Source organism: Phacochoerus africanus, chromosome 7, assembly GCF_016906955.1.
Source record: "Phacochoerus africanus isolate WHEZ1 chromosome 7, ROS_Pafr_v1, whole genome shotgun sequence".
Taxonomy (NCBI): domain Eukaryota; kingdom Metazoa; phylum Chordata; class Mammalia; order Artiodactyla; family Suidae; genus Phacochoerus; species Phacochoerus africanus.
In genome coordinates this window covers 74,679,438-74,702,539 of record NC_062550.1, presented here as the reverse complement: position 1 = coordinate 74,702,539, position 23,102 = coordinate 74,679,438, and the positions used below count along the sequence as shown (strand labels likewise).

At 35.6% G+C, this 23,102-nt stretch overlaps 1 protein-coding gene across 6 annotated transcripts in view; it reads left to right on the top strand.

Annotated features, from left to right (window-relative positions):
* Positions 1–23,102, top strand: part of KIF21A (kinesin family member 21A) — a 144,298-nt gene that overhangs the window by 97,847 nt on the left and 23,349 nt on the right. For 4 of the 6 annotated variants that reach the window (XM_047787962.1, XM_047787966.1, XM_047787964.1 and 1 more), the window contains exons 12-27: positions 56–146; positions 1,285–1,402; positions 1,797–1,985; positions 2,369–2,568; positions 3,667–3,774; positions 8,054–8,122; positions 8,218–8,432; positions 8,576–8,729; positions 9,355–9,549; positions 10,649–10,750; positions 11,722–11,887; positions 12,373–12,393; positions 16,912–16,972; positions 17,303–17,357; positions 20,225–20,436; positions 22,888–22,992. In XM_047787962.1, the coding sequence (XP_047643918.1) occupies positions 56–146; positions 1,285–1,402; positions 1,797–1,985; positions 2,369–2,568; positions 3,667–3,774; positions 8,054–8,122; positions 8,218–8,432; positions 8,576–8,729; positions 9,355–9,549; positions 10,649–10,750; positions 11,722–11,887; positions 12,373–12,393; positions 16,912–16,972; positions 17,303–17,357; positions 20,225–20,436; positions 22,888–22,992 (2,061 nt within the window). The remainder of the gene's footprint in view (positions 1–55; positions 147–1,284; positions 1,403–1,796; positions 1,986–2,368; positions 2,569–3,666; positions 3,775–8,053; positions 8,123–8,217; positions 8,433–8,575; positions 8,730–9,354; positions 9,550–10,648; positions 10,751–11,721; positions 11,888–12,372; positions 12,394–16,911; positions 16,973–17,302; positions 17,358–20,224; positions 20,437–22,887; positions 22,993–23,102) is intronic. The other 2 variants (XM_047787965.1, XM_047787963.1) reach the window with 1 other exon arrangement.

The window sequence follows — 23,102 nt, the reverse complement described above, 5'->3', positions numbered from 1 at the left end:
CAAGTGAACAGTTTTCCTCTCTAATACTATATGTTTTTGTTCCTTTTTTTAAAAGTGTGGCTGGTAAAGAGGATAATATAGACACTGACCAAGAGAAGAAAGAAGAAAAGGGTATTTCAGAAAGAGAAAACAATGAATTAGAAGTTGTAAGTATGAAAGTATGAATTTTATAATATCGAGTCCCTGGATTAGGTTGTTCTTGGTTGCTGATGATAGTACTAACTTTACATAGAAAAGAGAATTGATTATTATACATCCATTTTACATTGTTTCCTTGAGGACTTCTTTTCTTCAGGAATGTGAGCTATAAAATATTAGCAACTCACAATCTTGTGCATTGTGAAAGCATTGTGTATGAGGGGATGGAATACTGTGACAGAAGTACTCTTTGAGGAGTGGCGCAGTGGTTAATGAATCCGACTAGGAACCATGAGTTTGCGGGTTCGATCCCTGGCCTTGCTCAGTGGGTTAAGGATCTGGCGTTGCCGTGAGCTGTGGTGTAGGTTGCAGACGCGGCTCGGATTTGGTGTTGCTGTGACTTTGGCGTAGGCCGGCAGCTACAGCTCTGATTGGACCTCTAGTCTGGGAACCTCCATATGCCGCAGGAGCGGCCCAAGAAAAGACAAAAAAAAAGAAGTACTCTTTGATTTAAGACAAAATTATTATAAAATAACCTTAAAATTGTAGATTGATTTTTTTCATTTGTTTAAAGTTTTATTGGAGTTCCCGTGTCGTGGCGCAGTGGTTAACAAACCCGACTAGGAACCATGAGGTTGCAGGTTTGATCCCTGACCTTGCTCAGTGGGTTAAGGATCCAGTGTTGCCGTGAGCTGTGGTGTGGGTCACAGATGTGGCTCAGATCCCACGTTGCTGTGGCTCTGGCGTTAGGCCCGTGGTTACACCTCCGATTAGATCCCTAGCCTGGGAACCTCCATATGCCATGGGAGCGGCTCAAGAAAATACAAAAAGACAAATAAATAAATAAACAAATAAATAAAATTTTATTGAAGTATAGTTGATTTACAGTGTGATATTTCTGCTGTACAGCAGAGTTATTCAGCAATCCATATACACACATCTATTATTTTCTCATTCTTTTTCCGTATAAATTATCACAGAATATTGATCTGTGTTATACAGAATGTCCCCATTGGATTGATTTTTTTTTTTTTTGGTAACTGATGAAAAGTGAAGTTTTTGTGCTCTTTTACTTTGTACTTCTCATAAGGTATTCAGTTTGCTTTGCCAGTATTGTGCTATTAATGGACACAAATCATATTTTAGGAAGAAAGTCAAGAAGTGAGTGATCATGAAGATGAGGAAGAAGAAGAGGAGGAGGAAGAAGATGACATTGAAGGGGGTGAAAGCTCTGATGAATCGGATTCTGAATCAGATGAAAAAGGTACTTTTCCTTTGGTATAGGACAGAAATTCATTTTGAGAACTTGTTTAAAACATGATATAAAACTCTTACCATTTTCCATTTTGTCTCTAATGAGAACACCTTTCACACTGTTGACCCACATATGTTCTCCAAGGCCAATGTTTCTTCTCTTATTGGATTTGGTCATTGTGTGACTTCATTCTTCTTTAGTACAGGTGGTATTTCTTGTCCTTGACCAATGTGTGACTCTTTAGCTTGTGGCCCTTTTTTAGTGTTCGGTATATTCAGGATATTTTCCTTATAGTTGCTAAGTGAATACCTGGATATAGATGATGGTTTTTATGCTCTTACTTAAAAGCTACACTTACATTATTAGTCTATCCCATTATTTTTATTTTCTTCTTTTATAATAGCCAATTATCAAGCAGACTTAGCAAACATTACTTGTGAAATTGCAATCAAACAAAAGCTGATTGATGAGCTAGAAAACAGCCAGAAAAGACTGCAGACGCTGAAAAAACAATATGAAGAGAAGTTGATGATGCTGCAACATAAAATTCGGGACACTCAGCTTGAAAGAGATCAGGTACTTCAAAACTTAGGTAAGAATTATATTCTTTTCCTTTCACAGAAAAAAAATTATATCAGAAGCTACATTATGTTAAATACTATTTTTTATTTGGTTTCCTCATGCTGTTACCTGTCTAGGCTATTTAATTATTTTTTCCAAAGTTGTGGATAATTGTTTTAATGCCTTGATTTATGCTGGGAACATTTTTTTAAATGTTTAAAAAAGTTTTCAAAAGATAAAAACTTCAATAATTGTTAAATAGGTTGAGTAGAGTGAGTGATTGAAAGACACTAGCCTCCTGAGATTTGTACTTGGTAGGTAGTTCTTCTCTAAGATCATGACAGAAATATTCTATCTATGAAATAAAAATCTGTGTCTCACAAAAACAAATACGAATATTGTTTCGTCATTTAGGTTCAGTGGAATCTTACTCAGAAGAAAAGGCAAAAAAAATTAGGTCTGAATATGAAAAGAAACTTCAAGCCATGAATAAAGAACTGCAGAGACTTCAGACTGCTCAAAAAGAGCATGCAAGATTGCTTAAAAATCAGTCCCAATATGAAAAACAATTGAAGAAATTACAGCAGGATGTGATGGAAATGAAAAAAACAAAGGTATTTATTTCCATTAATGTTTCATGTTGGTGATGTTTATGTCATTTGGGACCAAAAAAAATTTATTGTGGTTCTTTCCATATTCAATAAAAGGTGACCCAGTCTTAGAAATGATGCACTCCTTTTCGGCGATTAGAAGTTGTTTCCTGTACGGACCCATTATCAAAACCTCTCTTTTCAGTAGCTGAAAATCATGTGGTCAACAGGGCTTCTCTGACTTTGAGCAATATTTATCCTGTTAAAACTCTTGTACAAGGTTAACAAAAGTATAAAATATTACAACATGCAAAAAAGCAGAGATAATAACAATGAATAATATATCCACTGCCTAGTTTAAGATAGTAAATGTTACAGAGATGCACAAAGCCTCCTGTGTATCCCTTCCTGATCATATTCTCCTTCCCGAAGAGGTAACAGCTATCTTGAATTTGGTCTTTATCATTCCCACACATAGAAAAGTACAAGTTTTCTTCCCTTGAACAAAAAAGAGAAAATGTGAATTCTAATCTGTTACTGTTTTTGTTGTGGGGTAGATTATTCTCAACATTTGGCATGAACATCAATGTTATCTCCTTAAAATAGGAAATGTAGAAGTAGTCAGATTATTATGTTGTATAGTTGCTGATGACAACAACAAAAATGGTAAAAGCATTAGGTGCTTACCGTGTACCAGGCACTGTTATAAGCATTGTGCAGGTATTAAATCTTTGAATTCTCAAAGAAGTCCATCTAATCCCATAAGAACTATTATCTCCATTTTGTAGATGAGGAAACCAAAGCCTAGAGAAGTTAAGTAACTTGTTCAAGGTCACACAGCTAATGGTAATAAGTTAAGTCCAAAAAATCATTCAAGTTACTGAACAACTGGACATTGAATATAAAAAGCATAGAACACTGAGCCACTTGATATATGTATGAGTGTATTAGAAATATAAATGTATTAGTCTTACAAAAATAAAAGTTGACCCTTTAAAATGTGTAGTAAAACTCCACATTTTTCCTTGTTAAGTATTCAGAGTCCTAAGAATATATTTGCATACATGTGATTTATTTAATGAATATTATGGTAGTTGTACAATAGTTGTATTCACCTTTTAGGTTCGCTTAATGAAACAAATGAAAGAAGAACAAGAAAAAGCCAGATTGATGGAGTCTAGAAGAAACAGAGAGATTGCGCAGTTGAAAAAGGATCAACGTAAAAGAGATGTGAGTGGACTTTAACTCTCAGTTATGTGAGAATATTGTACATCAAACACGATGGTTCAATAAAGAGAAGAAAGTTTTGGGGAGTTCCCGTCGTGGTGCAGTGGTTAATGAATCCGACTAGGAACCATGAGGTTGCGGGTTCGGTCCCTGCCCTTGCTCAGTGGGTTGACGATCCGGCGTTGCCATGAGCTGTGGTGTAGGTCGCAGACCCGGCTCGGATCCCGCGTTGCTGTGGCTCTGGTGTAGGCCGGTGGCTACAGCTCCAATTGGACCCCTAGCCTGGGAACCTCCATATGCCACGGGAGTAGCCCAAGAAATAGCAAAAAAAGACTAAAAAATAATAATAATAATAATAATAATAAAATAAAAAATAAAATAAAAAAAATTAAAAAAAGAGAAGAAAATTTTTGATAATTTTAACTATTAAATGCAGGTTAAGTACAATAAATAAGCATTTTACAATATGGCATTTATTATCATATGTGGATTACAGTAATTTAAGTTTAAAGTTTATAAAAAAGCACTATAATATTATTAGAAATTTTATTGGAGGCTTATTTCCTAGATGATGCCATGGAAGAAAATGGCAAAAAAATAGCTAGTTATTTCTAGGGAGGCCAAGGAAGTAGTTGCAGTTTTATATAAGATGGTGATTTTAGGATAGTTCCAAAGACATTTTCATCATTAGGGATTCTTATAAGGAACCCTGGAATGATAACCAGTCTTTACTAGAAGAGGCTTTACTAAGAACTATAAAAATTTTCATATTCTTTGACCCAAGAATTCTGCTTTCATGAACTCAAACTAAGAAGATGATTTAAACTAAGAAAAAGTACAGTGTGTTAAAATCTTTACTTTAGGGTTATTTGTAATAGTGAAAAATGTAAAATCAACTAAGATGTTTGACAGTAGGGGTAAAAGTTAAATTTTGGTTCATCCCATTTAATAGGTTGTTATTATTCATCCATTAAAAATTAGGATTTAGAAGCTACACAGTAAAATGAATAATGATTATGATTTTTACATTAAGTGTAAAGTAGCATTTTATATATGCATGCTTGATTACAATGAGGAAAACATTTGAAGGATACATACCAATATGGTAACTATAGTTGTGTTAGGGTTATAGGTTATAATTGATTGGATTTCCCCCACCCCCATTTTTTGGCAGTATGGTTGTTTCTTGTGATTTTTTTCTTAAAAGAAGAGGCCATCTCTTCCTTTCCACACATCAGTTAAGTTTTCATCCTTTGTTTCTTTTATTACTTGCTCAATTTTTTCTACATTCTCCCTGAAGAAAACATGAACGTGGAGTTCCCGTCATGGCACAGTGGTTAACGAATCCGACTAGGAACCAAGAGGTTGCCGGTTCAGTCCCTGCCCTTGCTCAGTGGGTTGATGATCCGGCGTTGCCGTGAGCGGTGGTGTAGGTTGCAGACGCGGCTCGGATCCCGCGTTGCTGTGGCTCTGGCGTAGGCCGGTGGCTACAGCTCCGATTAGACCCCTGGCCTGGGAACCTCCATATGCCGCAGGAGCGGCCCAAAGAAATAGCAAAAAGACAAAAATAAATAAATGAATAAATAAATAGCGATCCTTAATGTATGCAAGTTTAAAAAAAAAAAGAAAACATGAACGTACAAGGTATTTTAGAAAACAAACCTTCTTTGAAAGATGAAGAGGGAATTTAAGGAAGTAGAGAAGAGAGAGTAATGAGATAGAAAAGTAGATATTTTAGCCAGATGACTCCCATATTTATGGCTATATTTCTTTATTTTCCCAGAATATCAGTGTATTTTAATAATTAGCATGCTTTGTCACTTTGAATTCCTAGGCATTTTATTTTATTCTATCTATCTATCTATCTATCTATCTATCTATCTATCTCTCTATCTCTCTATCTCTCTATCTATCTTACTTTTTAGCACTGCACCTGCGGCATATGGATGTTCCCAGGCTAGAGGTCGAATTGGAGCTACAGCTGCTGGCCTACACCACAGCTAAGGCAATGCAGGATCCGAGCTATGTCTGCGACCTACACCACAGCTCATGGCAACGCTGGATCCTTAACCCACTCATCAAGGCCAAGGAGTGAACCTGCATCCACATGGATACTAGTTGTATTCATTTCCACTGAGCCACAATAGGAACTCCCTCCCTGAATTCCTAGGCATTTTAGATCTTGTTTATATCAGTATATTCCTATAGAAATCAAGTAAAATATTGCCTATTCTTTTTTTCTGCTCTTTTTAGAAAAATGGAGATAATTTCCAGGCCATAAAACTAACTGTTTTAAACTACACAATTCAAATTTTTAGTATATTCACAAATTTGTGCAACAGTCACCACTCTCTATTTCTAGAACATTTTTATCCAGAAAGAAACCCCATAGCTATTAGCAGTCACTCTGTGTTACTCCCGCTCTCTGGCTTCTGACAGCAACTACTCTACTTTTTGTCTATGGATTTCCTAATTCTGGACTTTTTTTTTTTTGCTTTTTAGGGCTGCACCCTTGACATATGGAGGTCCCCAGGCTAGGGATCGAATCAGAGCCACAGCTGCCGCCACAGCCACAGCCACGTGGGATCTGAGCCGTGTCTGCGACCTACACCACAGCTCATGGCAACACTGGATCCTTAACCCACTGAGCAAAGCCAGGGATCAAACCCACATCCTCATGGATCCTAGTTGGGTTCATTAACTGCTGAGCCACGAAGGGAACTCTTGGACATTTTGTATAAATGGAATTATACAATATATAGCCTTTTGTGTCTGTCTTCTTTCATTTAGCATGATGTCTTCAGGTTCATCCATATTGTAATACATGCTGGTAGTTCCTTTTTATGGCTCTATGTATAGAGCACATTTTGCCTATCCATTCCTCAATTGATGGGCACTTAGGTTGTTTCCACTTTAGGGCTGTTTATTTATTTACTTTTTTAATGAAAACTTTTAAATGACAGGATTATTTTCCTTACAATGTATGCTACCTATTTCTTTATTGCTGGTTCATTTGCTGTATGGAGAGATCAATATTAAGCACTTTCCTGGGACTGAACTTTTGAATTACATTCACAGTATATGATATCTCTGTTCTGTTCAAGATGTGAGGCTGGCTAATCCCATATAGGGATAACATTTTGTATTTTTCCCCTACCTTTAATTTGTTGCTTTTTGTGCATATTCACTTCTTTTTTTGTGTCTTGTCATATTACACTTTGAACCCTTAGAGAACCAAATATGTTTGTACATCATACAAAAAATATGAATGAGCTTTTGAGACTTGATCTTTAATATGAAGGAATTAAATAACAAGCTTCAAACTATAGGTAATTTTGGCCTTTGATAGTTCATTCATTTAAAAAAAAGATTTATTAACTTTGCCTCTAGCCTATCATTGTGGTAGGCAATTAAGATAAAAGGCAGTGACAAGATAGAATTGTTTTCTCAAAGAATTCCCATATGATGAGATGAGAATATATAGAAACATGAGGTGAATGATCTGTTTGAATTTGGGGTACAGAACTCAGAGAGTTATTTGTTATATCGCAGAAGTAAAGTCCTGGAAGAGATCTTTTGTGATCAAGTCCATTTCCTAAGCTTTGCCTAAGGATCACAGAGTTGAATAAATGACATCCAGAACTATGATCTATTTTTTCAGTCCAAAATTACTTCCTAAATTATATCCCTATAAAATGGCTTAAAGTAATTAATAATTAATTGTCTTTACCGTATAGACTATCTAGAAGTGAATTCATAGAATACTGACATGTTTTCTTACCCAATGTTTTCTTGTTTTATTTCCTCAACATAATGTTTCTAAAGCTATTACATAGTGCTAATATAATTAGTATATCTTCTCCCTATGTTTAAAACAGAGTTTATAATTACAATATATATTGTAAGATGTGCCTATTGAAAATATTCTAAGCTGTGTTTCTTCCTATTAATGTCTCAGCCAGTAACCAAAACAAAGTGTCTAAAAAAATATGAAATATTTGTAAAGTGTTTAGAAAAAACTGTTTGTATATAGTAAGCCCTGTATTACTGTTTATTAAATCAAAATATGTATCACAGAGATAATTTCATTTTGGCTGTATCAGTATGCATTTGTGTTCATTGGAATAAAATATCTATATCTGTGATAATGGATGCAGGGTTAGCTCAGATTCTGCTAAGAACTCCTAGAGTTTCCATCAGAATGGGGAAGTATGTTAGTAAGGAGTAGTAAGTATTGTATCTTTCGGTTTACTATTTTAACTTATTCAACATTATTTTATAGCATCAACTAAGACTTCTGGAAGCCCAAAAAAGAAACCAAGAGGTAGTTCTTCGTCGCAAAACGGAAGAGGCAAGTTGACCATTGGGAAGAAACATTCTGGTTTTGAGATAAATGATGTACTTGTGTAGATTAAGAGAATGCGTCCATCTCTGTTGCTATTTCAGGTTACAGCTCTGCGTCGGCAAGTAAGGCCCATGTCAGATAAAGTCGCTGGGAAAGTCGCTCGGAAGCTGAGCTCCTCTGATGCCCCTGTTCAGGACACAGGTTCCAGTGCAGCTGCCATAGAAACAGATGCCTCAAGGGCTGGAGCCCAGCAGAAAATGAGAATTCCTGTGGCAAGGGTCCAGGCCTTACCAGCACCCATAACAAATGGAACCAGGTCAACATGATTCTTCTGTTCCTCCTGACATAATCTTTGCATTAATACGGATTGTTGGACTTAAATGAAAAACAGCCCTTTATTTGGCAGTGCATAATCAAATAAGTACAAAGTCATTATGTTTGTCTGTTTTTATATTATAGAAAAAAATATCAGAGGAAAGGATTGACTGGCCGAGTGTTTATTTCCAAGACAGCGCGCATGAAGTGGCAGCTTCTTGAACGCAGGGTCACAGACATCATCATGCAGAAAATGACTATTTCCAATATGGAGGCGGATATGAATAGGCTCCTCAAGGTGTGGAAAATAGAAAGTAGATGGACTATTAATTTTAATTTTCTAAATTTGTTCCCTGGGTAAATTGAATACTTGCCAGGTTGTTTTTATTGGGGGGAGGATGGTGGTGGTGCCTTTATTTTATTGTGTATGAATAGATGAGCGTCATTTCTTTTTTTTTTTTTTTGTGGTAAGAACAGAGAATATGAGAATAACCTCTTAACACATTTTAAGTGTATAGCAAGGGAATGGGATCAAGATAGCAGAGGAGTAAGATGTGGCGCTTACCTTCTTCCACAAACACATTTTAAAGTGTATGGCATGGCGTTGTTAACTATAAGTACAATTTCTTTTTTTCCTAACTGGCTTTTTTTTTTTTTTTAATGTAAGTACAATGTAGTAAAGAAGAATTCTATAGCTTGTTTGTCTTGTATAACTGAAACTTTATATCTACTGAATAGCAACTCCTTACTAACTGTCCCCCCAAACTTATACTATTTCTGTAAGTTTGGCTATTTTAGGTATCTCATCTAAGTAGAATTCTGCATTATTTGCCCTTCTGTGACTCATTTATTTCATTTGGCGTCATGTCCTCAAGATCCTAGACGAACATAATTGCTTAAAATACGATATGTTTTCTCAATAGCAACGGGAAGAACTTACAAAAAGACGAGAGAAACTTTCAAAAAGAAGGGAGAAGATAGTCAAGGAGAATGGAGAGGGAGATAAAAACGTGGTTAACATCAATGAGGAGATGGAGTCATTAACTGCTAATATAGATTATATCAATGACAGTATTTCTGATTGTCAAGCCAACATCATGCAGATGGAAGAAGCAAAGGTTTGTAATAAAAAATATATTTACTGACTTAATGAGAAGTAGTTTTATATTTTTGTCATTTAAACCACTTTGAATTTTTTTTTTGTCTTTTTGCCTTTTCTAGGGCCCCTCCTGTGGCATATGGAGGATCCCAGGCTAGGGGTCTAATCGGAGCTGTAGCCGAGAATCCCAGCCGAGTCTGCGACCTACACCACAGCTCACGGCAACTCCGGATCCTTAAGCCCCTGAGCAAGGTCAGAGATCGAACCCGCAACCTCATGGTTCCTAGTCGGATTTGTTAACCACTGAGCCACGATAGGAACTCCTGAATTTTTTTAATTTAATTTAATTTTTTAAAATTAAAGTATAGTTGATTTACAGTATTGTGCCAATTGCTACTCTACAGCATGATAACTGAGTCATATATATATATACACATTTTGCTTCCACTTTAAAATTTTATATGAAAGTATTTGCTCTCTAGATTTTTTTTCCTATCTCTATCTTGGTTTTTCCTGTATACCGCTCCAGGCCTGCTTTCCAGATTTCTCTGCTGATTTTGTTTGTAAAAGACATATATCATTTATTAATCCACTTTGAATTTCTTTTTTTTTTTTTGCTATTTCTTTGGGCCTCTTTACTGTTCACAGGATATTTATTTATTTTGTCTTTTTGCTATTTCTTTGGGCCGCTTCCGCGGCATATGGAGGTTCTCAGGCTAGGGGTCTAATCGGAGCTGTAGCCACCGGCCTACGCCAGAGCCACAGCAACACGGGATCCGAGCCGCGTCTGCGACCTACACCACAGCTCACAGCAACGCGGGATCCTTAACCCACTGAGCAAGGGCAGGGACCGAACCTGCAACCTCATGGTTCCTAGTCGGATTTGTTAACCACTGCGCCACAATGGGAACTCCCGCTTTGAATTCTTAACTGCTCAAATGTGTCCTTTTTAACTAGACCATATATTTATTGGAATAGGGATCATATTTTACAATCTTCTGAGGAGTCTTGTTAGCTAATCCACTAATGTCACATAAATGCGTGAAACAATAGGCTTTGTCTTCTGTTAAATACATTCAGCTCAAAGTAATAACACATCATATGCCGGTTTGATGTAGGAAGAAGGAGAAACATTGGATGTCACTGCAGTCATTAATGCCTGCACACTTACAGAAGCCCGATACCTGCTAGATCACTTTCTGTCAATGGGCATCAATAAGGTAAGATCTAACTATGCTATTAATGAAAACCTAAGCTTTGATTAATTCATTGTAATTTTGTTTATATTTCCTTTGTAATAAGGAGGAAGATTATTTTTATTTGGAAAGTATTCCTTTTACCTTTCTTTATTGTTAAGAAAAGTCAGCAGTATTTACATCGATTCCATTCGTTTGTCATCTATTGTGCTTGTGTATTAGAACAAGTAAACAACTTAAAAAATAGATAATTTCTCCTTTGCTTTAACAAAGGAAAAGTTAAAAGAAAAATCTCTTGGGGTGCAAATAAATTTAGTATCATAATTTTGATTTAATACTGATTTGTCTCTTTTTAGGGCTGCACCTATGGCATATGGAAATTCCCAGGCTAGGGGTTGAATTGGAGCTGCAGCTGCTGGCCTGCGCCACAGCCATAGCAATGCCAGATCCAAGCCATGTCTGTGACCTACACCACAGCTCACGGCAATCTTGGATCCTTAACCCACTGAGCAGGCCAGGGATCAAATTCACATGCTCATGAATATTGGTTGAGTTCGTTACCACTGAGCCACAGTGGGAACTCCTAATACTGATTCTTTACAGCTTAAAAAAGTCAAAAGGGAAAAAACACAGTTGTACTCTCCTTTTCTAAAGCAACTTCTGCCTAAATGTTAAAGGCGGTAATAATTTCTAACTCACCTTTTTTTCCCCATGTTGAGAAAGTGCTAGACCTCTTATGTTTTGCTCTTCTTAATCTTCACAGTGTGCAAGGAAGTAGGTATTATTCGTATCATTTCGAATATGAGAAAACTGAGAATCAAAAACATAAGGTAATTTGCTCAAGGTCACCAAGCTTGCAGGTGGAGGAACTGGGATGAACCAAAGTTTATCTGCTGTCAATCCGTGTATGGATTGACAGCAGATAAACAGATCTTTGTGTGGTAGATTCTGTTTTGTATGATCTAAGTTTTTGTTTGTTTGTTTGGGTGTTATAGGGTCTTCAGGCTGCCCAGAAAGAGGCTCAAATTAAAGTACTTGAAGGTCGGCTTAAACAAATTGAAATAACCAGTGCTACACAAAACCAGCTCTTATTCCATATGTTGAAAGAGAAAGCAGAATTAAATCCTGAGCTAGATGCTTTACTAGGCCATGCTCTACAAGGTAATTTGGGGTAAATTTTGGTTAAATAATTTGCATGGTAACTTTGCTCTTTGAGTATGCTATACTGTACCTCTTTCCCCTTTAGCTTGACTGAATAGATGCTATATTTACATAAGCTTTTAATAATTATTCCTTCTTTAATTTGCATGTATGAATTTGGGGGGGTTATAATTATTGTCATTGCAAGAAATGATTAGCAACTTAAAAAGGCTTACTTAACCTTATTAAGCAATTAGTTTTATGGATAAAAAAGATCAACCATGTTTCTGAATTGGTATTTAAATTATTTAAAATATTAACCAAGTTTCATGACTTTACTCTGCATAACTAACTGCCTTATAAATAAATTTATAAGTGTTTGCTATGGCATCTATTCTATGTATCTTATATTTATATAATCTTGTTTTATATGGGGGTTCTTAACATTGGATCTGTTTTGATTGGAGTATTGCTTTTTGTTTCCTTTTTTGCTATTATTTACACAGATCTAGATAGCGTACCATTAGGTAAGTATGTTTAGCTTTCTGGTACCCTACAGCTGCATGAATTACTAATTGTTCATGTACACTAATTGTGGTACATCTTATTTTAGAAATTTTTATTGGAAGCCAACTGGTTTTTGCATGATCATTTTTGAAATTTATCTATGACCACAAACATACTAAGTCTTTGTCTTTCTTACACATTTTCTGATTTTTAAATTCTTAGATGTTTAAATAAGTGTGTTTAGTTAATTTTCTGTTTTATTATTTGAACCTCAGTTTTGGCTCCAGTTTCATAAGGCCTTTTTCTTGTCAGAAAAAGAAAAAAAAAATGGAACACATATTCCTTTTTAATTTGCAAATATATTTGTCAAGTTGCATCTGTTGTTTTACTCTCATAAATAACTTTTTTTTAAAGTATATCTTTGGTATATATTTATCTTTGGTATATCTTTGCTAGATTCTTAGCTGTTTTTAAGTTTTAAAAAATTAAACACATATTTTAATGTTGTAAATTGAACAAAACCGTTTAAAGGATTTTATATGAACAGATGAGTATTGAGATTTTCAACCTTCTTTTGCCACTACAACATTCGTGAGAACTACTCCTACCCAGAAGTAATATCTGAGCTTTTCCTAGTGATTATATGCATGAAGGATCAGGAGTATCAGAGCAATTTTATTACTTGGGATTTGCTGAATTATTATTTTGGAGCAGTTTTTATTTAATTCAAATTATTTCAAAATCTGGTCTTCACTTTTTTGTCTAATCAGACAACTGTCAAAAATTTTCTGAATACCTATACTTGAAAGAGACTATAACTGAAAGATTAAATGTAATTATCTCTCTGGGTCATTAAAATAAACAATCTATGATCTGGATTTATTTTAAAGATAGGATATTAAATAAAATATATGAGCTGTTTGATTTTTTTTTAGATGTTTACACTGTGTGTTAATCTCAAAATAATATTTCATTGAGATCAACTCCATAATATAAATATGGACAGGCTACTACTTTTAAACTGTTTAAACTATAACAAGGACAGGTAGAAAAAAATTGGTTATATTAAGGAACCATGTTAGGCTGTCCAAGTTCCTGGGTTATGACCAGAATTTTTGCCATTCTGTGTGTTACCAAGCATGTTTCTTCTCCTCTTCCTCCTCCTCCTCCTTCTGGTTCTTCTTGTTTTTCTCCCCCTCTGCCTCCTCTGCCTTCTCTTTATTCTTCATCTTAGTGACTCAACTTACAGTAATAAGTAAATTCTTACTTAAATCCACTATCTCTTTTAACTTAGAGGAAATATGCAATGCCTTCTTTGATGTCCTTTTGTGGAGATGGTATTAAATTATTTCTTGAGCATTGTTACTTTTTTACAACTTTCAAACAACTTTCAATTATCTATAGCTTAAAGGAGGGTCAGAAGCAGAAAGAGGAAGCACATTCATCTGATATGACCTGTGACTTCTAAAACTTCTCTAAGGATTAGAGGTATAATGTAGCCCAGAGATACTTGGAAGAAAGGCATGGAAGGAGAAAAAACATGGAAATTAAATCCACAGAAGCTAGACAATCATTGCTTTAAAAAACATTTATTCAGTTCCAGTTTATCCAGTGCATTGGGCTAGGCGTTAGGGTTTAAAGATAAATAAAACACAAAATCTTGCCCTTATAGACTTGGTGCCTTGCTGAGAGTGACAAACTGTGAACAGATTAGGATACAATGCAGTAAGGGCAGAGATGAAGATACGTACAGGGAGTTATAGGAGCACAGAGTAGGGCTACCCAACAAGAAGGGAGGGGGTGAAATTTGAGCTGAAACATAAAAGAAGAAAAATAATTAGCTAGGCAAGAGACAGGGTGGAAGGGAGGGGGCAGAAGAGTCGCTCTGTGCAGTGAGTTAAAACACGGACATTTAACTACTATATTGTATGCACGAGGCCTTCAAGCATGTTGGTGTTCTGGGGCAACAAGTATATAGTGTAGGATGATGGAACATAAGGCTAGAGGGTGAGCAGGGGCCAGTACACCATGCATATATACGCTTGTATGGTTGTAGCCTATGAATAACATCTTTCTTTTCCCCTTCTTTTTTCCCTACCTATGTTGGTGTTCCTAGGATCTTTCCCTGTCTTTGGAGATTTAGTAGAAGACTTATGGGGTTCAGCATGTAGTTGTATTCATGGCAAAGATTCATGACAGTGATGTAGGAAGAATATACAGCAGGATCATAAGGGGAAAAGACACAGATAGGATCAGGAGGAATCCATGTCCAGGCTTCCTTATGCTTTCTCCTCCCAGGAGAGATCACACAGAGTGCACTCTTCCCTTTGGAACGAAAATGCAGCAGCATGTGTGCATTGTTTACACCCAGGCAAGTCCTCTAGACACTCCGCACCTGAGATTTTTACTGGTGACTGATCACATAGGTACCCTCTGTCTAGTACATTCCAGAATTCCAGGCTCCAGAAGGAAGGCAGGAGTTCAGCATAAGCCATATTGTTTATACAAACATCCTCGATGTAAGAACTCCCCTCATTAGTTACTGGTGATGAAGGGCACTTTGAGAGTCAAGTTTCTAGATGCCGAAGTCAACCTTGCAAGGAGGCCTTTCTAAGGACAGTAGCCTCTGGTATGTTATGCTGCTATATTAACTCTTTTTCATAACACACACACATACATATATACGCATATATAAGTAGTGTATACATACACATAACTTTTAATAACTTAAAAAAGACTTTAAAATAACTGGTTAACTTCTAGTGAAGTGAGATTATAATGCAGTTGTATATAGATATAGATGAACTTTAAGTCGTTCGGGAGTTTTAAGGCACAAGCTTCAGCTTTAATGCTGCAGTGATGAGAAAACAAGTTGGTGTTGAGCCGGAATTAATGTTCTTGAGTTGAGAGTAGAGGAATGAGGTGGTGATGGCATGTCTTGCTGCCCAGATGACTGTAGCACAATAGATCAAGCTCAGTTCTGAAGGAAGGTGTCTGATTTGGTGAATGTCTGAGTGGAGCCCTTTATCCACTGGCCAGGTTGGTTGTATCAAACTGTAATTATCTCTAAGGCATAAATGCTTATGCAGGAGCTAAGTAGTTTTTACTAATTACTCATATGATGTTTAACATACTAACTGGTTTAATTACCAATCTTAGTCCACTTTTATACATGGGAAAGTAAAGGCTAGATTTGTCTTTCTTTGTTATAGACTAACTCAGTCACCTTAGCCCTCAGTTATCCTCTCTGTGAAGCACGTCCTCCAGCCTTCAAGTGTGGGCTTTGAGATACACGTTGCCTTCGCGACCATCGTTTTCCTCATTTCAGAAATTACACTCCTTTTGTGTGGGTCTAGATATGCTCCATTTTAGATAATGCTATCAAGTATGTGAATTTCTATCTAAGTGTCTGCTAAGCAGTGAGGAAGAATAGGCGCATCTGAGGAAGGAATTAGTTGCCCCATGAGCACAATCCATCTGTATGATATAAAAGTTAAAGGGGGGTGTATATATTTTTAATTAACATATATGTTATTGATAATATTGCCTTCAGTTGGAATGGCTTTATAATGAAATGTATACGTTTTGAAAACTTGCACCTGTGTTAGGGGCTTACTGACATTTTGAGTGGTTTATTTTCCGTGGCTGTTTTATTTACTGACGTCCTACTAGTTTTATATGTTTGCTTTTTCCTCTCTTTTTTATTAGTGTGCTACAGTTATTCTGAAATAGCAGTGGTTTGTTTTTACTATTGCATGCAAACCTATAGTTTTCATCTTTTATGTACATGCGAATGAGCTGCATGCTGATGTGTAAATTCTGAATACCTTCACACACACACACACTCTCCTCTCTCCTTGAAAACAAAAATGGGAGTTCCCATCATGGCTCAGTGGTAACGAACCCACCTAGTATCCATGAGGATGTGGGTTCGATCCCTGGCCTTGCTCAGTGGGTTAAGGATCTGACATTGACATGAGTTGTGGTGTAGGTCACAGACACAGCTTGGATCCTGTGTTGCTGTGGCTGTGACATAGGCCAGTGGCTATAGCTCTGAACTTCCATAGGCCACGGGTAGGGCCATTAAAAAAAAGGAAAATATTTAAGTAAGTTGGAATACTGATAAAGTATAACAAGTCTGATTAAACTTATGTAGTTTTTGAAGTAGGCTCAGTACATTAAAGGGATCTCATGTAGCATTTACTTTAAGCCTTTGTTTCACTTAGTGGTTTTTCATATGTGGGATAAATGGATGGCATGTGATCTCATTTCCATCCCATGAATACTCTTCTATGTTTTATTGTTCATCTTGTGGTTTTCCTATTTTTGAACATGTTTTTTTTCTCATCCTCGGACATATAATCAAAGGAGGTTCTTAGACTTTTTTTTTTTACATTTCTATTTTGATTCAGTTACTAAAACCCAGTGCCCACATTGAGGCCTTGGGATGATGTTTAATGTAGCTTAGGGATTATAATCATCATTCAAGTTGTGGCATGTGGATGATACTTACATTTTGGACATTTTTTTTTTTTTAGAAAATGTAGAGGATAGCACTGATGAGGATGTACCTTTAAACAGCCCAGGATCAGAAGGAAGGTAAGAGAGGCTTTAGAAACTTAGACTTGACTTCTGTAATATTTTTATTACTTTTATATCAAATAATTTTGGGTTTTATGGTTAAATGAAGAGAATAAAAAGTAGTAATATGGGAGTCAAACCAAGTAATGCTTAACCATCAAAAACTTTAAATAAAAACACTAGGATATTTAAGGAAGGAAAATGAATTATTTTAGTTTATTTTGATTTTAAATATCTTTCTGTGTTTTCCATGTGCATATAACTTTTTCATATTTTTACTCATAGAGGACATACAGTTTTCTATAAAAAATTCTCTTAATCATGTGCTTATTATTTATTTGCACATAGCTCACTGTCTTCAGACCTTATGAAGCTTTGCGGTGAAGTGAAACCTAAAAACAAGGTAAGGAGAGTTGAAACATTTTTTTCTGCTGTTCTTTATTATCACTATAAAACACATAGTCCTCAGGCTTTACTCTCATTAGGTTCGCAGGTAGGCATGCTTTTGTATGTAAGAAATTTAGTTCCTTTGAAAAAAAATTAGTATTGAAAGTGTTTTCCTTTATGGAACTTGCAATTTACTGTATTTGTGCACTTTTACTATTAGAGAATATATGATTGTGGAGAACAGTCCTTAAAAATCATTTAGATTGATGGGAGATTTTTGAAATTTTAACATTCTGGTATTTTTTTTAATTGAAGTATAATTGATCTACAATGTTGTGTCATTCTAGTATGTTTTTAAGTATTCCTGACTTATATTAACTGTAACCTGAGGTAGTTTGAATAGGCCAGCTCTCACTCATCATTTTGTATGAAAAATTTAGGTTATCATGCACATTTGTAAAGTTAAAAAATAAATGATGCATACTGTTAAATGTGTTAGATACACATGGTATGTTTCAGATTGAGTGTTGGTAGCATTTGATGCTAGATGAATTAACTAACCATCTTAAGATAATTGAAAACAAAGAATTCTTGCAGTGCTTAGTGAATATTTGTTGAATGAATGGATGGAATCAGGACCTGAAAGAACAATACTGTACGAGATGGATTTAAGGCCCACAGTGGTTAGCCAGGTAATGTAATTGAGTACTTTAGCTGGATGTAAAGTAATTATTAGTAGGGATCATTATGATTAGCTGAAGAAGACATGCCCCATCTAAAGGAAGTAGCTACCACTCAACTGTTGCTCACTTAGGCTATGATGGAATATGGGCCTAAGGCTACCAGATCCTCAGTTTTTTCGAGAGAAGCCTTGAATACGGATTTTCTAAAAATAGAAATTTTAATGTAGAATTTACTTATCTTTAAAATACTGAGCTAGCCAATTGAAAATTATCTCTAGGCTTTATGTATGGTCCTTGAGCTACTGGCTTGGTGACATGTGGTTTATATTTTATTATTCTAAGTGACTAAGCAGAAGTTACCCAAACAGAAAGGAAACATTCTATTGTGGCACAACGGAAACGAATCCGACTAGGAACCGTGCAGTTGAGGGTTTGATCCCTGGCCTCACTCAGTCTGTTAAGGATCTGGCATTGCTGTCAGCTGTGGTGTAGGTCACAGATGCAGCTCGGATCTGGCATTGCTGTGGATGTGGTATAGACCAGCAGCCCCTAGCCCGGTAACCTCCACATGCCACGGGTGCGGCCCTAAAAAGCAAAAAAAAAAAAAAAAAAAAGAAAGAGAAAAAGAAGAAAACATTCTTAGTATAGTTTGGATCCATTCTTACGTGGAGGAAAGATGCTCTTTAAGGTAACTTCGTCTTCCAGACTCTATGAAAAACTACTTACTGATGCTCTCATGGGACACCAGAGAGAGATGGGAAGCAGTAGCCTAAAGGTCATCTCCTGAAAAACCCACTGTGGTTAGGAATTCCCAAGAAAATGATTCCTTTGGCAGTACAGAGAATTGACAGGGTGAAAAGCTGGCCTGCATGACTTTCCAAAACTTTCCAAAAGTTTTCTGGAACTATCTACCACTTTTGAATTGCAAAGATGCCTGAAAGGATCTCATATCATTTATTTTTCACTCCTTGAAAAAAACAAAATTGACTATATATTGTAAATAGGTGTGTACCAGCACTGTGTTACATGTAGAAGATACAGAGTTGAATAAGAGTGTCTACCCTTTAGAGGTTTATAAACTGGTAAATACCTTCTCTCTTAATACATTAGTGATAACAGCAACCAACTCTGAAACAACAAGGTAGTCCTGGAGGAGTTCCCGTCGTGGCTCAGTGGTTAGCGAATCCGACTAGGAACCGTGAGGTTGTGGTTCGATCCCTGGTCTCGCTCAGTGGGTTAAGGATCCGGCATTGCCGTGAGCTGTGGTGTAGGTTGCAGACAAGGCTCGGATCCCACGTGACTGTGGCTCTGGCGTAGGCCGGCAGCTACAGCTCCGATTAGACCCCTAGCCTGGGAACCTCCATATGCCTCGGGAATGGCCGTAGAAATGGCAAAAAGACAAAAAAAAAAAAAAAAAAAAGACAAGGTAGTCCCTTGGTTTTTCAAAAGCCTGAAAGAGAATGCTTATGGTAAATTTAGATTCTAGGAAAATAACCTTCACCTGCCTCACCAGGCTGCCAAAAGCTGGTACGGACTGGCAGTTTTACAAACCAGTTCAGGCATCAGAAGATCAGGGTCATAAAAATGGAGAAACAGATGTAAAACTTGATGTAAACTACAGATGTAAAATAAAATTTAAAACAAAATTAAAATGTATATGAAATAAATCATCTAAGCATGGGGAAACATCAGAATTTAGTTGAATGTCCCTGCAGTTATCTTCTGGTGTAATTCCTTTCCTCTTTCTTTCTCTTTTTTTTAAACAATATATTGAGGGAGCTGGCTGGCCATGAGTGGCAGGATAGCACAGTAATATTGGAGGCAGATCGCCTAGGTTTGAATCTGACTTTGTCACTTACTAGCTGTGTGACTTTGGACTTGTAACTTCTCTGGGTCTCGGTTTTCTCATTTGTCAATCAAGATAAGGACAGTGTATGCTAATATAGTAAAGTACTTAGACTAATTCCTCACATACAATAAGTACAATACAAATATTGGCTCTTATTATGGCCTCTAAAAGGTCTCATCTGGTTATAGCTCTGGCTTGTCACTATCTTACATGCTGTGTGTGACACACTTGCTAGGAAAAGACACGCTAAATGTTTTTACCTATTTCAAACTAATATTAAATCTCTCTTCCCTAATTATCTTCTCTGCAAAAGTTTGCACCTGATTGCTCTTCCTTCCATTCTCTGACTAGGCCCGAAGGAGAACCACCACTCAAATGGAATTGCTGTATGCAGATAGCAGTGAACTAGCTTCAGACACTAGCACAGGAGATGCCTCCTTGCCCGGCCCTCTTACACCTGTCGCAGAAGGGCAAGAGATTGGAATGAATACAGAGACAAGCACTTCTGCTAGGGAAAAAGATCTCCCTCCCCCATCTGGCTTCCCTTCTAAGATAGGCAGCATGTAAGTCTGGCCCAGCTATACTAACTTCCTTTCTTTTGGCTTTTTTTTTTAATATGCATGTTGCTGTTTCTTATTTCTATTTTTTAAAATTTATGTCAATAAGTCTCTAGTTTTCAAAGTAATTTCTGTTAGGTGTTATGTCCCATAATTTGGGGACATGAAAAATAATTTAAATGAGATGTTCTTTGTTGACTGGCATTATTTTTTAAGTTTTAGGATCTTTCTTAAAGATTATAAATTCTATTAAGGCTGAATTACGAACTACAAATAAAATTTATTTAGAAACACCTAAACTAGGTTAAAGTTATATCTGTAAAATTATTATACAAAACAGAAGCTTTAAAGACTCTTAAATTTGCTCTAAATTACATTATATCCTAGCTCTAAGAGCCTGATCAGGATAGCAAACCTTTGCTGACACTTTTAAACAAAAATGCAGATATCAATTACAAACTAAATACATTTTGAACCTTTTCAATTTTTGCCTTAAAGCAAATTCATGTCTGGGATCAGTGCATACACAAAGTATTATTGTATTATTAAAGATTTGAAGGAGGGAATAGTCTCTCCCCCATCTATGGTAATCTTAACAAAAGCATTCTTTCAAAACACATCTTATTTAGAAATTTATCATTATTATCTTGAGAACAAAGATTGCCCAAAAGAGGCCAGTGTGCGTGTACATGAGTTTTGTTATTATATTAAAATTACATCAGTCATTCATTGGTAAAGATTTTTAATGACTTTTCTTCAAACTAACCCTCACATATGTTCTAGCAAATAAGTCATTAGATGAACACATCACTGCATTGAGAAATATTGCCCAAAATGTAGCACATACTATATGATTGCAAATAATAAAATATAGCAATCTCCCTACCCTCAACGTGAATATCTGTTTCCCATAACTTTCTCCACCTTATGAAGATATTTTCATTGTCTTCCATTCAGTAAGCCCATCTTCTACCTCTAGATTCAAAATTAATTTTGATGATGACAGAACTTTCTTGCATGTGCTTGAGGTGGCCTATGTAATTAACTATTGGAGTTGCTATTAGAGATTGCTAACCAGTATAGCTTATGGCTTCAGTGCTTTTTCAATAAGATAATAGTAAAAGAAATGCTTTTATGGAGGTAGTGATGTAGAACTGAGAATAGATTTAGGGACTCCTATGTGTTCAGCATTTAGTCTGTCAGATGAATAGAGACTTTTGGAACTTGAAGACTAAATCTTGACCTGGAATCCAGAATTCAGGTAAAACCTTCTTTTTGCCTTTTTTTTTTTTCAATTTTTAAATGTATCATTCGTGACAGGTTGTAGAAAATATCTTTTAGACACTATCTCTCCACATGATTTATTTTCAAGTTATCATGAATAAAGATGCTTGTGTAATTCTGTACAAATTTAAAATTTGGTAGTGTGCTGGTGCAGTAACTTATAACCCATTACTACATGACTTTTATTGCATGAAGTAAAATAATTTATTCAAGTCAACCTTATGAACTCCTAAAATATGATTTCCTCTGATTAGAAAAATCAGATATATGAAGTTTAATTATATTTAATTTTCGCTTTCAAATAGGAATCATTGTAAGCCCATTTTGGGGATCCTGCTTTCTAATTCCTTAGTGTTTTTTTCTTACTAATATAACTAACCAAGAATAGCAAAAATTCACTTTTTTCCGTTAAAATTCATTACTATCATATAAAAAAATCTAGTCTTAAATTGTTAATTATATGGCCACTATTCAACCTTTAAAATTTGTGATAAAACAAGAATATTTTATTATAACAACTTATATAAGTAACATATACTTAAATACTACTTAAGTAAAATAATTGGTTTTTTTGTGATTACCTGTGGTACTCTTTTCTGACTATGTAAATATTAATTCATTAAATATCATTTTTCTCATATTCTGATATTCTAATATTTTTTGTTCTTATGAAACTGTAAAGAATTTTTTCTTCAACTGAAGCAATTCTTCAACTGAAGAAATTCTAAACATTTCTGTTTAAAATAAAAAATTATTTTAGGTATTTGGCAATATAACATTGATGTTTACATTCAAAAATAATGCTTGTAGGAGTTCCCTTGTGGTGCAGTGGTTAAGGATCTGACCTTGTCACTGCAGCAGCTTGGGTAGTTGCTGTAGCACAGGTTCAATCCCTGGCCCAGGAACTTTTGCATGCTATAGGTGTAGCCAAAAAAAAGATAATGTTTGTATTTATTTGATAAGATTGCCAATTTAAAAATTATGTAGTTGTCAAACTCCCATTAATTAAAAATAACTCATATAATTTTTCTATCCTAGTAATATTTTTTATTTCCAGTTATTCTTTCTCAAATTCCAGTTATTAATCTGTTAAAAAATAGGTTAATATCTTCAAAATAAAGTTTTATGTATGTATTTAAAATTAGGTAATTACAGAATCTTTTTCTCTCTTAGTTCCAGACAGTCATCTCTATCAGAAAAAAAACTTCCAGAGCCTTCCCCTATAACAAGAAAGGTATATGAGAAAGCAGAAAAGGCAAAGGCCAAGGAACAAAAGCAGTAAGTTGCTTATGCATTTCATTTACTAGATTGCACAAAATGTCTGTTGTATTTAGTGCTAACAGACGATAGTGAAACTATTATCCCCATTCAAGCTGACTTTGGGATTG